This window comes from Lethenteron reissneri, chromosome 32 (genome assembly GCF_015708825.2).
Source record: "Lethenteron reissneri isolate LAM-NWPU_2019-01 chromosome 32, ASM1570882v1, whole genome shotgun sequence".
Classification (NCBI taxonomy): Eukaryota; Metazoa; Chordata; class Hyperoartia; order Petromyzontiformes; family Petromyzontidae; genus Lethenteron; species Lethenteron reissneri.
Window position 1 is genome coordinate 12,551,731 of NC_083810.1, and position 16,677 is coordinate 12,568,407.

Genomic DNA, 16,677 nt, shown 5'->3' on the forward strand with positions numbered 1-16,677 from the left:
GATATGATTGCTTGTATTGCAATCGAAACGTCGTATGCTATTATTTAATTTATTATTTTATCTTTATACGTGACTTTACCGAAAGAACCAAAGAATAATTCCTGCAGTCACGAAAGCTCCAAAATTAAGATTGGCGTGGAAGAGTAGGCCAAAATATCCTTTTAGAGGTGCTCAGTTAGACCTTCCGTCACTGCCAGCAGTGACTGAAGAATGAAACTGCAGGGCGGCACTTTAGAATGAGCCACTTTTAAGTTATCAGGAGCGCTCTTAACCTCGGTGCAGCCAGTATGAGCTACCAATGTGAACATTCGGAAAATGTTTACACGGTTTATACAAATTTGTGCTGTGCGGGGAGGGTTTCCAACTGTCTGGGTTTGACCTAGGACAGTCAGCAAATGTGACATCTGTGTTGGGAGTGGAGGGAGGGGGAGGACGCAGGATTTGATTTGTTCCGAAATCTGTCAGTGGTATTGTGTTGAACTTCATCGTGGTGTGCTGCGCAGTTTTGACAATCGACCTCGCGCCGTGACTGGTAGTGATGATAATAATAAGCCCGGGGTTTGTCCCGCAGACAAGGTGATGGGGCCTCGTTTCGTGGGCGAGCTCGCGGAACGCGCAATGGAGCAGTGCCCTGCAACTCGCACTGTGCTTGGCGAATGCAGAGGCAGCGGGGGGTGGGGGGCAAGAGGGAATGCTTTACGCAGCCCCCCCCCCCCCATGTTGTGGACCTTCGCTCGCCCAATCTTTCTTCGCCCCGTTTTTTTTTTGGGGGGGAGGGCAGCAGGGGACGTTAAAAAACACGCGAACAAGGTGGGAGTCAAAAGAGGCCTCCCGTGGCCAAGGGATTTATTTCATAACTGCAGCAATTTAATCCACTTAGCTTCGTGTTGGCGTGGAAGGTTTAGGGCGACGGCTTGAGCCGACAATGGGTTGTACTTTACGGAGCACGGTGTACAAATTGTGCCACCCCGTGTGCGCACTGTGGCTCCGTGTTTGTTCACTGATTGAAAATCGAAACTAATCGCTCAAGAGTGCATAAGTACTAATCGGGGGTTTAGCTTTGGCCGATTTTAAAACGTGTGGAGAGATACACGCGCACCGAATGGCACGTACAACCATCTCTATCGTTTCATGCAAGTTTACTGAGCACGCAAACGATCCGCTTCGTGTTATATTTGGGACAAAAAATGTATAAGCCAGACAGAAAAATGCGAGAATCAATTCAAAGAGAGATTGAAAAAAAACAAGACGAGTATTAATTTACTCTTGAGTCGAATCTCTGGGGGAGGTGGAAAATAATTTGCACTCCTCATGGCCAACAAATTTATATTTCCACAATAAAGTCCATGCTTTAATTCCGTTATGTAACAAAACAAATAAGCAGACAACATGTCTCCTTGATAAAATATATATTTAGTTTGCACGCGGCTCCAATTTACTTGGCTCAGTCGGAGTTAGCCACCGAGGGCGCGACAGATTTCCCTTTTCTCATTCATCTTGCTCTGATGCCGACTTTCTTGAGGGCGACATTGCCACAGAAAATTGAGATTGATTGAATGATATCTGTCTCTCGACCTAGAAAATAAATCGGTTTTTTTTAACACAGCCCATCAGCCCCAAGGCCTTCTGGGAGTGAATAATGCTAGCAGCATTGCAGCAGCATTCTATCTATTTCATTATTTATATTCTACACACCGAGAAGAATTATTACGTAAGATATATTGCCGCGTAGGATCTATTGCTGCGTCTGATCTAATTGTTGTCTAGCACGAATTATTTGGTGGTGCTGCGTTGGCACTGGTGCACGAGCACAAGAAACTAAACAAATGTGTCAATAACATTACCTAAAGTATATATTATAAAAACGGTGACTTTGCATGCAACATTGTTTGAGATCTTTCGTGAAAGATCATCTTAATAGCAAGGGTAAAAGTTTTCGTTCAAGTTTTATCCATATGAAAAAATTCACACGGCGTGGTGTTTTTTTGTTGTCGTCGTAAAATGTGCCTCAGAGTTGAAGAGGTTATGAGAAATAACGAGAAGTAATTTCGTGACAAAGCCTGAACGTTTATGCGACCGTTGTTTTGGCAACTCAGCCAGGATGGAATTCAGACTTCAAAGTCCTGGGCCCTGTGTAATGTGGTCGGGGTAGTCTCTTGTTTTGGCCATCAAGCTATGCATGTGGCCCACGCCACCCGTATACTGACAGTGGATTGTACTTGGCAGCGTTTTAAAAAAAAGGAGCATGGATCTGTTACGAATCGCATTTCTTGACTTTTGGAGTCGAACGCGGGGGGAAGAACTTGAATAAGGCAGCAGTAGTTTAAGTTAACAGCTGTTTTTATTAAACAGGCTCTCGCTCAGCAGACAAGGGCAGGCAACTTGGACCATATGCAAGAATGGGGTGGAAAGAAAATCACATGCACACGCGTAGGCTAAGGTCCCCCGTACAAACTTAACAGACTGTAGGGGCAAGTGCTGTTAGCGAGCACCATAGAAGGCCGGCACGGCACTCAAGGAGGTGGGTGGCCGGGACCACGCCCGGCCGCCTTTATCACCACAGTGGCGATGTTTACACAGCGCACAGGGACTCATTTGAGGCCGAGTCGACCTAGGGGAGGCCCAGGACCGGTTCAGATAATCGTCACCGGTGTTGGCCGTGAGCGGGAATCGAACTTGGGTGGCCGGGTTCATAGGACGGCGCGCCACCGCTCCCCACCCACGCACGCACACACACGCACGCACGCACACGCACGCACGCACACACACGCACGCACGCACGCGCGCACCCGAACATACGCGCACCCACAATGAAAACTTTTTAAAAGGAAGCATTGGCGAGCGGCGCGCAAAAAAAAACGTACAAAAGCATACACAGAGACCCTCGAGACAAACACAGGCCGATTCAGGAGCTCACAAAGTACACACGGAAAGAGTGATAGGTGATTTTGAGAGGGGGGGAAAAACGAAATACTGTACGAGGATTTCGTGTTGCTATAGAACCATACCGTACAAAATCTATACAAAAACATGTGTTTAGAAAAAAAAACTCTCTCTCGAAATATTTTACAGAAGAATTATTAGAATATGCAACGAAACAAAAACGTGCTTGCTTTTTTTTTCCTTCAAAAATCCACAACGGATCGTCGTCTTGTGAAAAGAACACCCTCACTCGGGCCATGATTTATAAATAACACACTGTCCTTTAAAAAAAAAAACATTTAGACAAGGAGTAGCAGAAGAGCACACACAATGCACAGAAACTTGCTTCAAGCATCCGTACCTCACAAAAGTGCAATGTGTATAGTTTATATTCAATAACAAAAAACATTTTATTGGGTGTACACAACCAACCAATTATTGATCAATTTTCCCTCTCCCCAACCCCCCCCCCCCCTCCCCCCATATTAAAATGGCCAAATTCAACTTTTTGCCTCCCGCCCCCACAGCCTCACAGGCATTTTAGATTACCTGCGGAAAGTCTGCTATATATATGCCGGATTCCTTGACGTTTGTATGATCGTTAAGGCAACCTTACCAGCTTACCAATACAAACTTGCTTGTGCGCGTAAAATAGAAACTGCGCACACGATGGGCAACACCAAGCCAATAGCAGAGTCCCCGCATTTGGTACGAGAGCTCTACAATCTACTTTGACTTCCTTAGCCTCCCTAAAAAGGCCGGGGGTTTGTACCAATATTGCATAAGCTCATGCTATAGCGCACTGCTCTCCATAAAAGGGAGCAAAAAAGTCAGATTATTGTTTAGAACATGTGCTTGCACTTACTGCTCGAAGCTGTATGTAAACTAACCAAAAATAGCACGTGCTTGAAACGTAACACTGCACGACAAAATGTTTCCGAAACGAAATCAGATCATCTGTGCGTCAATATTTTGTATCCATGAAAAGTTCACTATTTTGGCACTATTTTATTAAATTAAGTTACACGCACGCATTGCAATGAACGTAGGATCATATCCGTACGTACTTTCTCAAAATCTGGACGCTTTAAATTTCCATTTAAAGCTTTCGTGACTGCAGGGATTCATCTTCTTGGTTCTTTCGGTAAAGTCACGTAGAAGGGAAATAATAAAATAATTAAAATAAAACATAATAAAATAAAATTCTCACGACGTTTCGGAAAGACAGCGTCCGAATGTCCGGACGCTGTCTTTCCGACAGCCCTGTTCTTCACCTGAGAACGGCTGCTTGCGTTGAGGCCGAAACGTCGTGAGAATTGTATTTTATTCTGTTATATTTTTATTATTTTATTATTTCCCTTCTACGTGACTTTACCGAAAGAACCAAGAAGATGAATCTGGACGCTGTTTGCCACCCACAATGAACTTTGCCAACAACTGAGATACTCGCAAAGGGAGTAAAATCCTAGAATGTTTGGCTAATGATCTTGCGATGGCCATGGGTTCTTTCTTCGATGCTGTAAACTCACCCTGCACTTGTGTGCACGCACTCAGCTTTTAAACTCGAAGCACCAGTGTGTCGATGCTTCAGGTAAACCTACTAAAGAATGCCCCATAAGTGTTCCCTAACATTGGCCTGTGCAACATTTAAACTGTCACGGTTTCCTCAATCGAGTGATTGCGTCTGATTTAAATCGCATGAGGAGACAGCCAATATAAGCATCGTAAAGGTCAGAGATGGAGTAATGGAAAGTAATTTTTTTCGGGTTTTCATCAAAACTATATACACCAGTCCTATGTTTAACATCAGAACAAACTTTTCAACAAATCCAACCCAAAGGTTTGAACACCATAATGCCAAAAACTTCCTTATATGACAAGAAGTACAACATCCTTTCTTCCTGCTCTCAGCACAAAGCCACGGACGTGACCTCTTCAGCGTAGCCGACGAGCAATCGTCCCAGCTTCGGAAATTCCTTTGTACAAAAAAGTGGCACTGGGCCGAGTCTCATCGCGTGCAGTCTCTCCTCGTACGGCCAACCTCAGAACGACGATCCCATCTTGCCTTTGGAGGTGAGCGCCTGCTTAAAGCGCCTTTTGAGGTCCTGCATGTTTGGCGACTTTGGCCGCGGGATGACGAGGCTGGCTTTCCTCTTCTCGCCGCCGGTACCGCCGCCGCCGCCGCCGTTACGGGCCCCGTTCCCGGCCGCCTGCGCCTTGCACACCTCGCGGAAGAGTCCCAGGAAGGCATCGGCGACGCCGTGGCAGCTGTCGGCGGCCGAGGCCTCTCGGTAGAACGCGCAGCCCAGCTCGTTGGCGAGGTGCCAGCCCTCCGACGCGTCTACCTGACGGGCGTGCAGGAGGTCCGTCTTGTTGCCCACCACGGCCACGACGGGGCCCTGCGGGAGGCCCGCGCCGGGCGAGGGGGCCACGGCGGCGGGCTGGCCCCGTGCGTGGCAGATGCACTCGTAGAGGCGGCGGATGTGGCGGAAGCTCTGGCGGTCCGTGACGGAGAAGGCGAGCACGAACGCGTCGGCCCACAGGAAGGAGCGCGACACGACCTCGTGGCAGCAGAGCGTGTCGCCGATGACCTGCGCGTTGGGGGGCAGGGGGCGGGGGGGGGTGAACGCAGGGGCCACGTAAACACCGAGGTCTCGAGCTCCCCCTCCCCCTACCAGGCACAAACAGGAGAGCCGATGTGGTGGTGCGAACGTCCGTTAAGTTTAATGAGAGCCCAACGGATAACCCCCGCGTGTATTTCGTGCACTGTGTGCGGTGTTGCCGTGACTATGCTAACGGGTGGATACCTATTGAAGGAAAAAGGAGCAGAGGAAAGCAGCAAAAGAGATGGAAGCAGCGAGACAAAGTCTTAGAATTCGGAGGCCACTATTGAACACGAATAACATTGAGGAAAGGAAGGAATCGGAGGAAATGAGTGAGGCTTTTTCCCAGCCAGTGGGAAGACACAGGCTCGCAACAACAATGAAAAGAACGTGCAGTGTCATCCTGCAGTGGTCAAGCTATCGGCAGTGCAGCCTGCACCCATGAGCCTGACAGCGGCTCCAGGTGCAGGACTACAAAGTGGGCCTAAAAAGCTCGCACGGTTGGCTACGTCGGGTGCAAAACAGGTTCAACATTCCATAATAGAGATGTTTAGGGTTAGATTTCGTAAATTTAAATGCGTCGTTAAACCAGCCATCACCTGATAGCCAACAAGTAAAGGTTTGTCACGTATAACAGAACATGCCAATTTGTTACTAGTATAGCACACCAGTATGTTGGAGATTAAAACCACAACATGGATTACGAATTGGAAACCTTACTGGTTGGCTGTGTCGGGTGGTGGCGGGTTTAACGACACATTTATATTCACTCCATCTAAACCACAATCCTCTTATGGATAATATTGGTCGCGAAAGCCGTCGTGTTAAACTAACTTCAACATACGTATGTACATTATACAGCGGCCCAACTGAATTGCTTGCACGAGGGCCCATGCTAACCAGCATATGCTACTGCCATGCTGCCCATGATTTGCTCATTAGGGTATTGAAATTTGTTCATCGTAGTTTTTGTGTTTGGAATAAACACCATCGCTGCACATGGCAGACAAGCTGGGGCCCACCGCATTTGAGCAAGTGAGATATTTAAACCACAGCAAAGGACAGCACAGCGTACTTTCCAACCCAATCCATATAGGATTTTATAGGCAGTCGGCTGTTGTGCTTTGAACCCATTTTGCCGCCGACAATAAAACAAATGCATATTTAATTGATTCAATTATTATTTTAATGATTATATTTGAGAATCGGCGTGTGGAAAATGGATGGGGGGGGGTGGGGGTGTGTAAATATCTGCAGCCTACCGCTAAAATGGATAGGTTTCGATTTAAAGCTTTCGTGACTGCAGGGATTCATCTTCTTGTTTTTTTCGGTAAAGTCACGTAGAAGGGAAGTAATAAAATAATAAAAATAAAACATAATAAAATAATTCTCACGACGTTTCGGCCACAACGCAAGCAGCCGACTTCAGGTGAAGAATGAAGACGGCTGCTTGCGTTGTAGCCGAAACGTCGTGAGAATTATTTTATTATGTTATGTTTTTTATTTTATTACTTCCCTTCTACGTGACTTTACCGAAAAAACCAAGAAGAAAAATGGATAGGGTTGGGAAGTCTGTCGTGGTCATCGTGAGTCTGAAAATTCCTCACCGCCACAATAAGCTTGCCGGTCGCCTTCGACTGGCAACGATTACAATATCTTTGCCGTAGTCACAACATCCTGCTTGCTAAGACACGAGCACGCTGCTGCACCCTCAGCTTGCTGCCACGAGCGTTTTTCCCCGGCGTGTATTTCTTCCACAAATACACATCGATATTGGTTTATCGTAGTTTTACGATGGGAATAAACACCGTAGATGCACAGACGTCAACAAGACGGGGGGGTGCAATATATCCGGTACAATGAACGGCTGACTGACTGCCTCATCGTTCCAGAACATCGGCTTCGTCTACGCTTTACTGGACGTATTTTTTGTTATATATGAGCGTTGCAGGACATACGGTAATGTTACGACCTGAATATGTACAGCTGGTGCATTGAGCCATCGTCGCTGCGTTATACGAGCACCGTACGATGTTCGCACGGTTTCGACGTCACCGAACCAAAAAAAAAGCAGGCACTGCCTACGAAATCCCATCCCACCCCCCCACCATTTTCCTACCACATTTGGCGAGCGGCAGGCTCCCACTGCGTCCTTGCCGTTGCGTAAGAAGCTAGGCCCCGACATTTATCAACGTCGCTCTACATCCCATCGCGTTTACCTTCGGAGCCTCAACCCAGATCTGTGCACAATGCGCCCCATTCACGCGCTGCGACCGGGGCCACGGCGGTTAAAATCTGATGATGGTTACAAACTGAGTAATCATTGGAAAGATGTGATTAACCATGCAAAAAATATTTAACTACACTTATTTGGACCATCTTATTTGACAGACAACTATTACAGGTTATTGATAGACAGCCAGGCTTGTTTTACCATGTTTAGTTGTTTCTTTTTTTCACACTATTGTTATGTAGGCCAGGCTTAGTCACAAACCGTACCTCTCCATAACAAAGGCTCAGCCTCTTAAGCCTCACCTTACCAAATTAATAAAAAGTGTGCCGTACTTGGCCCTTCCCCTCTCCAACCATTATATATACGGAGTGGTAGCTCTTGTAATCTCTCATTTACTTGATACAGCTGTCGTGGCTGTGACGGTTCCACCTGAAGACGGACGCTTGTGTTGCCTCCGAAACGTCGTGATTTTTTATTTTTTTTTACTTTTATTAATTTTAATGTTTTACCTACGTGACTTTACCGAAAAAACCTAAGAATATGGTTAAAATCTGGTTGACCGTGCCGTGCGCCCAGCTCTGAGCAACTCTATTGGAACCCCGCTGTGTGCCCTTGTCACCCGGTGTCCAGTTACTCCTTCAGTAACAGTGAGCAGGCCTACGGACAAATCGTCCGGAACGCCGCCCCATCTCGTCGAATTTCAGAAGCTGAGCAGCGTGGGTTGCGGCTGGCGATTTTACTTGGATGGGTGACAGCCATGGACACACACGTTGCAATTGAGCTGCAGCGCTGTGAATTGGGCAGCATAGGGCGGTGCAAAAAGAAAACTGTTGTACTGTATGTCTATGTTCCCGTGTCTATGCTACCCCCACCTCCGCTAACCCGCGCTGTGCGATATGTTGAAGTATGGTCGGATGATCCCCATAGCCGGCATGGTGCGGTGAGAACCTAATCCAAAAGTGGATTGACAAAAGGGCTAAACAAGAGTGGCTGGTATTATAAGAGAGAAGTGTTGTTGAGGTCACAATGCCACATCTTAATGAAGCACTTCATAAACATTGTGTGTCTGTTATTAAATGAATGCCTGCCTCTATGCCTGTGCTCACTCCTTTGATTCGCGCCAACAAAAACACCTCCCGATGTTTTGCTGGTTTTCAAATTAATTTGCATGCAAAATTAATTTCCTTTTTGGGTGTCAGAAGAGCACTAGGCCTGCCAATGAAAAAAATTGTGGTTTCAAATCATAACCTACTGAAATACTGCTGCCTGTCACAGGAACGTGGAGTTTTCAGAATGGAATAGAAGGGGGCAGTGTCCAAGTTTCATTTCCACGTTTGGGCACGGGGCACATGTTTACTTTTTTCTTCTTTCAGAAACTGCTGAGCACGATATAAAATGTACTTTACAGGAAGGTGTGTATGGCTTGGATGGCAGCCCTATAAATATGCTGGCCCAGTGTGCGATGTTCTGTAAAAGAGGGGGTTGGGCTGAGGGGGGGGGCCTCACCGGCCCGAGGCTGTGCACAGCTAAAGTATTGTCCAACCCAACAACGCGCTTTGTTTCTGTTGCAAGTTAAGCCGCCGCTGCATTGCGGCGTTGGCCGCGGTCAAACAGAGCCCTTCTTTGTTGCCGACGCAGCAGCCGGTCCCGTCTGTCCGCAGCCAGGTGTGCGGGACTTTCTGCCGGAGGTTAAAGTCAGAATTTGCAATCTGCGCATAAATAAATGGGCTCTCTGTAAGAGGCCATTAACGCTTGCCAATCGTATCAACTTAGCGGGGGGGGAGGGTGGGGAAATGTCCTAAATTGCTGCCCATAACAAACTTTTCAAACGGGACCTACTGCGCAGATTTCCGCGGTCGTGCTGCGCGGATCTCTCCGGCGTGTCGGTTGGGGGTCACGTGCCGCGTGTCGGTTGGGGGTCACGTGCCGCGTGTTGGTTGGAGGTCACGTGCCACGTGACGGTTGGGGGTCACGTGCCGCGTGTTGGTTGGGGGTCACGTGCCGCGTGACGGTTGGGGGTCACGTGCCGCGTGACGGTCTGCGGGACGCCCGACGTTTTTTGCCCCGACCTCGATTCGGTTCGCAAAGAAGCTGTCGCGCCGGGGAGCGTCTTTGAGGACGAGATTTGGGAGCGAACCGTCGGACGTCGCGCCGAAACAACACGCACTACCAACCCTGAAATACGTCGGAGAGTTGTTTTTCCTTTTTAAAGGGGTCAGCAACCTGCGGACCCGGAGTCGCGTGCACCTCTTTAAGGACTGCTTAGTGACCATCATCTATTCATGACCACCATCTCGTAGTCACTACGGGCATCGCGGCTCTTGAAATATATATTTTTTTTTTACCAAATTCGACAAAAAATGGCTCTTATTGTTATTGTGGTCGACGCCTCTTGCTATATACGATGACACTGAAATTGTCCGGGATGCGTGTTCGTGTCCGTACCTGGACTCCAGGTGTGTCCTGCATCTGCAGCAGAAGCTGCTCTCCATCCACCTGTACGTGCCTTGTGTAAAGGTTACCTTTGGGAGTGAACGACAAAAGCGGCCGATGAGCATCTCTGTACCTGTGTCAATCGCCACACAGCCAGACATTTATCTCAAAATGTATTCAGTAACGGAGTAAAATTTATCAATAGGTTCTGGAAGACGTCGTTAAACATGCATCGATCCATTGTGAAATGAAAATAAAGTGAGAGTTTGCGTTTAGCCGCTGCGACGCTTTTTTGTGACTTGTTGTACGTGTTGGATCTTGAATGCTGGTTTTTGAATTGTGAATGTGTACAAGAGCACATGTGTTATTCCGTAGCTTTGTGACCTGGGTCTCCCCTGAAATTCGAACTTTTGTTCTCGGTGAGCTCTAACCTGGTTAAATAAAGATTTGATGATCATGCCGTGGATAGAGTGTGACTAATGATGATGAATTCTTGCACATTAATCTCTGCTGTCAGGCCCAGCATGTAAATAAGTGGCCTTAAACAGTCGTACGCTATCACCGAGCGACGATACCGATGCTGCGACGAGAATGGCAAGAATGCTGTGGTAAGCATCATTGGGGTAAGTCGACAAACTCTCTGACTCTTGCAGCCGCGAAAGTAAAGGCCAGGCCTGAGGAGCCTGCATCAGTTGGTCAGGTCCTCCTATGTCCATTCTGCCACTGTCTAGCCCAACGATGTTGTCACCATTGGGCTATCGACTTCATAGGTGCTCGCTAACAGCACTTGCCCCTACAGTCTGTTAAGGCCATACGGGGGATCTTTGTCTTTGAAGGCCATTGACGATCGGGCTGAGACCACCAACTCGCCTGTTGAATCACAGGCGTGCGGATCACCGCTATGCTCTGACGTGTCACGTCACGTGACGGTTGTTTCAGGTCAACTGCCCCCGGTGCATTTCTGCGCGAACTTTTTAGCGTCAGGGTGGCGCGGCGTTGCGTTCTCAAACTCACCGGTGTTGGCTTCATAGTCCCCGATAAAACGCTTGGTCAGGAACCTCACCACCAACGCTGCGGGAGAGACAGCGCAAGCGAGGGGCACACGTCAGGAGGGCGCCGGACGCGCATCGCAAGCGCCTGCACGAGAGTCGGAGCTTGATCCAAGCACAGCCGCTCGCAAGGCGGCACAGCTGCGCCTACCGCCGCGTCCTCCGCGTTCCTCTCCCCTCTCTGACTTGTGCCCTGACTTGCGTCGGCGATCCGGCGCACGAACTTTGCGTGCGTCTCAGATCGGAGTTATCATCATCGTCATTATCGTTATCGCCCCGTTGCAGATAAAACGATAAAACACGCAGACTTATTTTTCTGCTTCTTTTGCTCGCACTGCTTGACTTTTGACATTCGCCTCCCGTCGTCTCTCCGTGTTCCTTCCCCGCGCCCGCTCTGCCACGGGGAGAGTTGCAAGTCGGCATGGCCTTGCTCAATTTAAAGACACTTATTCACCGCTCATCTCATGCACTCCCCGGTAGTGCTGTTTGTTGCTGGCTGCTGGGGCATTATGGGTAATTTGGGTACTGTGATCAGCAACTGTTAAGAAAAATAAAAGTTGCCGATTTCTAAAATGTAAGTGTGCTTGTATCAGAATTTGTATCGGAATTTGCTTATAGACGTTGCTATCAGAACTGTGCTTACATCCTTATTGTCATGTAGAATGGAAGGAACTTGCGTTTGCTCACTTAGTGTCAGATACTCGCTAATTAACCGGTTGATCAATGTATAGATAACCGGTTTCCTCCAGTGTAAATACATATCCTGATTCTGATTCCAACAGAGCCATAAAAGTAGTGAATAATTTTTTTAGGTCTAAAAACCTCTGTGTGTCTCCAACCACACTCAATAAACGTTAAATAGTCTAACACCACTCTCCCCATCTATAAGATGCGGGAGCCATCGCTTTCACAATCGGCTGTTGAGTATGCATGCATGCATGCAAGTGGGTTGAACTTCTTTCGCACCGTACGTAGCCAACCGTGCTAATCTTAGAAGCGAGAATCAAATAAGAGATGGTTCTTTAGAAATCCGTGGGCGTATCTCTACGTGGATCACCTTGTATTAGTATTATTATTCATGAGTATAATAATAGGGTTTCTCCCCTTTTTTCTGGCAACAAAATTGAAACTTTTTTACAAGGATTCATGTCTGCATTACCCACAATACTTGCAGTCGAAATGCAATCAAAAACACACTATGATAATATATGCATTGTCCTTGAAACTGATTGGTCCACACCAATTTCGACTGCAAGTATTGTGGTTAATCCTTGTAAAAAGGTTTCAATTTTGTTTGCCAGAAAAAAGGGGTAAAGTTATTCTTAGTTTTTTTCGGTAAAGTCACGTATAAAAGAATAATTCCTGCAGTCACGAAAGCTCCAAAATTAAGATTAAAAGGGGTAAAACCCAATTATTATATTTTGGTACTGGCAAAGGAGGTCTAATGATGTATTCATGAGTAGTTGGATGTGTGGGAAGACGTTTTGAAGGTGTGTGGGTGGGGCTGTGGGGGCGAGTGGTGGTGGGGGGATAAGCAGCTGTGATGGAACAAGAACTATGCAGAGTCAAGGGGGCCCGTGAAGATAATTGAAGGAGGCGGTGAGTGGGAGGAGGCATGGCATATGGTTTGTATACCCTGTCAAAATTATGGGGGGGGGGGGGGGGGGTGGGGACAATTGCTCTAGTTGGTGGGATACATGCCATGAGAGACCCTAAAGATCGCAAAATGATGGAAAGCATCAAGCGTCAGTGATGAAAACGACTCTGAAGACACAACCGCTCCATGTGACTGAATCGCTCGGAACGCCGTCGCGGCCACGTCACGCGTCAGAAGCGAAGCTAAGCCGGGCTGGGCCTGGGAAGTGCTCGTACAGGCGACCGCCGCCGTGCGTGCAACAGGCGTGATGGGCCGCGGGGATACTTTGGCAGCAAAAGGCGAGTGCAGAAAAATAAATGTCCGTACGGTACTATGCACCCCATTCACACGTCTGTGCTGTCTGCCCTTCACCAGTGAAATATCCCTCACGACCGGCATGATGCGAGGAGGCCCTCATCCAGTGGTGGATTCAACAAAAGGGCTGTAAAAGTGCACACCTGCATCCCCTCGCCCCCCACACAGACACAGGTGATTTGTGCATTCACGTTTTTATAACAACGTTTATCACCGTGCGCTGGCGTTATGACCTCAGGTCTCTCAAATCGCATTCTCTGGAGAGGTTGACCTGGTTAGGCAGCTCACGCTGAGGTCAATGTCACGTGACCAAAGTTCGATACATTAAAGAAGAGGAGGGGGAAAAAATGGAAATATATTTCAATTGCCTACCACAAAATCACTCCGAATGCGCACGATACCGTCAGATGCTGGAATCTAAGCTCGGTTAGGCCTCGTCAGTGCCGGTATAGGTGACTAACAGGGCTTGCCAGGTGTGGTAGGCGTCAGGCTACGAGGTGTGACCAGCATAGGGCAGTGCGTGAGTTTTCTCTGGGGCCCTCCCATAGGAAGTTCAAGTTTATTTTGTCTAACCGGGTGAGAACTCCAGAGACCAGGATGCGTCTCATTTCCATGAGTGACCCCGGGGCATTAGTCTGCCATTTGGGGGGCAATGTCGCTACACTGCATATCATCCCAATTGAGTCATTTACGGGGAAATTTCTGAATTTTGACCAAATCGGACGCTGACGCCGTCACAACAATGGCCTGCTCTTGCGAATGGCGTCAGGGGATCGTTAACACCCACCGTGAAGCAGGCGGTGCGTCGTGTTCTTATTATTATGGCCATTACACAGGCGCAGTAATAACCAGGGCGGCCGCTGGATTGGAACCGCGAACCTCTGTAACGACGCGCGGCGACCGCGCTCCTGCTAGGCCGCGTCACCGACCCCAAAAGCCAAACCACTCATTCGCGAAATCGCTCAATCATTCCAAAGTCGGTAAAAATATCGACACAAACGGTGTTAAAATCGCTACAGCTTTCCTTCGTAGAACAACTGCTGTACCACGACTGTCTATCGCGAAGCTGTGCAGTCAACAATTCAAACAATGCTGCCCTTTGTCTGGCACGCTACACCGGCGGCACACCGGCAAGCGTGCTCATGCAGCCGATTTGTAAACCAGAGGACAACGCCGTACACAGAGGACTGGGGTACAGGCGGAAATGTGAAAAGGGTCTGGTTTGTGAATATCCATAGAGAATAGAATGGCGACCCATCGCGGTGCGCAAATAGCTGCACTTGGTGCAGGCGGCGAGTTAACCACACGGCAGATTTGCGGCGGTCGGTGATGGGACGCAGTGCCGTGAAGTGTGCCGGTCGCGTTCAACTCTGAACCCGTCCCGAACACCCGTGCGGTACGCGCCCTTGCGACTCTCACTCTCTCACTCTCTCACCCACTAGGACACTCACCCACTCACTCTCTCACCCACTCACACTCTCACCCACTAACGCTCTCACCCTGCCAGACTCTCACCCTCTCAGACTCTCACCCTCTCACCCTCCCACCCACTAGGACACTCACCCACTCACTCTCTCACCCTCTCACCCTCTCACCCTTTAACGCTCTCACCCTGTAAAACTCTCACCCACTCACTATCTCACCCTCTCAGACTCTCATCCACTAAAACTCTCACTCACTCTCTCACCGTCTCACCCTATCTCACTCTCACCCTCTCAGACACTCACCCTCTCAGACTCTCACCCTCTCAGACTCTCATCCACTAAGACGCTCACTCACTCTCTCACCCACTCACTCACTCACCCTCTCACTCTTTCACCCTCTCACCCTCTCACACCATCACCCTCTCAGACACTCACCGGTCTTGCCGACTCCCCCGGCTCCCAGCACCGCGATGCGCACGTCCCGCGCCGCCCCCCCGGGCGTCTCGGGGCTCGCAGGGCCCCCCTGGTGCTCCGCGATGGGAGCGAGGTACGAGTTGGCTCCGCTGCCTGGGCCAGACATAGCCGCGACGAGCCGCATGGCCCGGGGACCTGCCCTGCCCCCTCCTCTCTTGCTCCCTTGCCGTGCCCTGCCCCTTGTCTTGCCCCCTGTCCCGCCTTGACCTCCCCCTCCTGCCGCCGCTCGCCTCCAAACCGCGACCGCCCGCGACGCCTCCGAGCGCCCCAAGGTTGTCTTGCCGTGAGAGAATTCCTCAACTTCTGTCCAAAGTTCCACTTCGTTTTATCGTAGTGCCCGTGACACCGCCAAAACCACAAGCGCCACGACTCTTCACTCCTTCCCACGGTGGTGCATTCGGCGCCACTGTCCACGGACTTCTTTCCGCCTTGAAGACGAAGAACAGAAACGCATAACAAAAAACAGGTGTCTCTTCTTTCTTTTTTAACGCAGCGCTTCTTTGCCTAAATTAAAACGCGCCGGACGAGCGATGAATTCGCGGCTCTCGCTGTTGCGAAGCTTTAAGAAAAAGAAAGAACTACTTTATATTGCGGGGGATCGATGATGATGACGGCGGCGCTAGATATGAATTGGCGACGTTTCGCCTTCTTGTTGCTGAGCAAACTTTCACGAGTAAGTCCGGGACAGCCACCACCCCCAGCTCCGATTGTTGTGAAATGTGAGGCGACGGGAAATGCGTGGAGCTGCCTTTAAGAGGCTCGGCACACGGGGCCCGCCTCTCCCCCTGTCTCTCCCCAGCCAATGGCTTCTGCAACCCTCTCCTCCCCCACCCACGAGTCACGAATCCAGTTCCCCTCTGCTGCTCGCAAACCACGCCAATTTACGGTGCTTAGAGTGAGCTGGAAGCGCAAAGCGCATTTGTGTACGCGAAGCAATCTTAAATATGGTTTGTTTGGAGGGAGGATGGTTTGAGGAAATTCGGTTCAAACTAGTTGAGGATTTCAACATTTTCAGTCTTGAGTTGTATCATCTGCAGAATCGTCCCGTAATTGTAACTGACAAGTATGACACGTGTTTGTGTTTTGCCGAATGCACAGCGCAACATTTCATGTATGCATGCATAGTCACGTCTGTTATTGACCCAAGAAAGCCTCTCCGAGTTTCCAGATGCTATGGGGGGTGGGTGGGTGGAGGGATAGTGTGTCATGGGATGTTTGGCCAATGCCATTAATTTTGTTCGTGTCATTGTTTGTCTTAAACGTGGGAGGAGGAGACCAACGTAGCCAGAGAAACCCCCACTCGTGCACGGGGTACTCTCAACACGGCCATGTCATGGCCAATCTGGCAGTCGCACACCTACAACATCGGGCAAGCCCTGGTGGCAATCATCCATGTTAGTAATAACCAGGCTCAAAAGCTGCTTTGCTTCTGTAGTATGATGAGGATCGAGTTAAGTTTTGGGTCACGGAGTGGGAAGAAAAGCGGAGTGGGTTACTCGGAGAAAATTCGTACGGAAGGGGGAAACACTCAAAGCTCCGAACAGATGGATTCAGTAATTCGTATATGGAGTGCCATCTGGTTGAATAG

At 49.0% G+C, this 16,677-nt stretch overlaps 1 protein-coding gene across 1 annotated transcript; it reads right to left on the reverse strand.

The window, feature by feature from the left end:
- Positions 1-1,946: 1,946 nt before the first annotated feature.
- On the reverse strand, positions 1,947-15,798 carry RASL11A (RAS like family 11 member A). Its single transcript, XM_061564027.1, has 4 exons — positions 15,051-15,798; positions 11,206-11,262; positions 10,204-10,280; positions 1,947-5,513 (listed from the first exon to the last, which is right to left on the reverse strand). The coding sequence occupies exons 1-4, from the start codon at positions 15,211-15,213 to the stop codon at positions 4,965-4,967; spliced, it is 846 nt and encodes a 281-aa protein (XP_061420011.1). The 5' UTR covers positions 15,214-15,798; the 3' UTR covers positions 1,947-4,964.
- Between the last annotated feature and the right edge of the window lie 879 nt (positions 15,799-16,677).

What these genes read in the sequence shown, in the direction of transcription:
- RASL11A (XM_061564027.1), bottom strand. Translation starts at nt 15,213, where the DNA reads ATGCGGCTCGTCGCGGCTATGTCTGGCCCAGGCAGCGGAGCCAACTCG. An exon ending in GGACTATGAAGCCAACACCG is followed by an intron (nt 10,281 to 11,205) that starts GTGAGTTTGAGA and finishes TCACTCCCAAAG; the next exon opens with GTAACCTTTACACAAGGCAC. An exon ending in AGGACACACCTGGAGTCCAG is followed by an intron (nt 5,514 to 10,203) that starts GTACGGACACGA and finishes CCCAACGCGCAG; the next exon opens with GTCATCGGCGACACGCTCTG.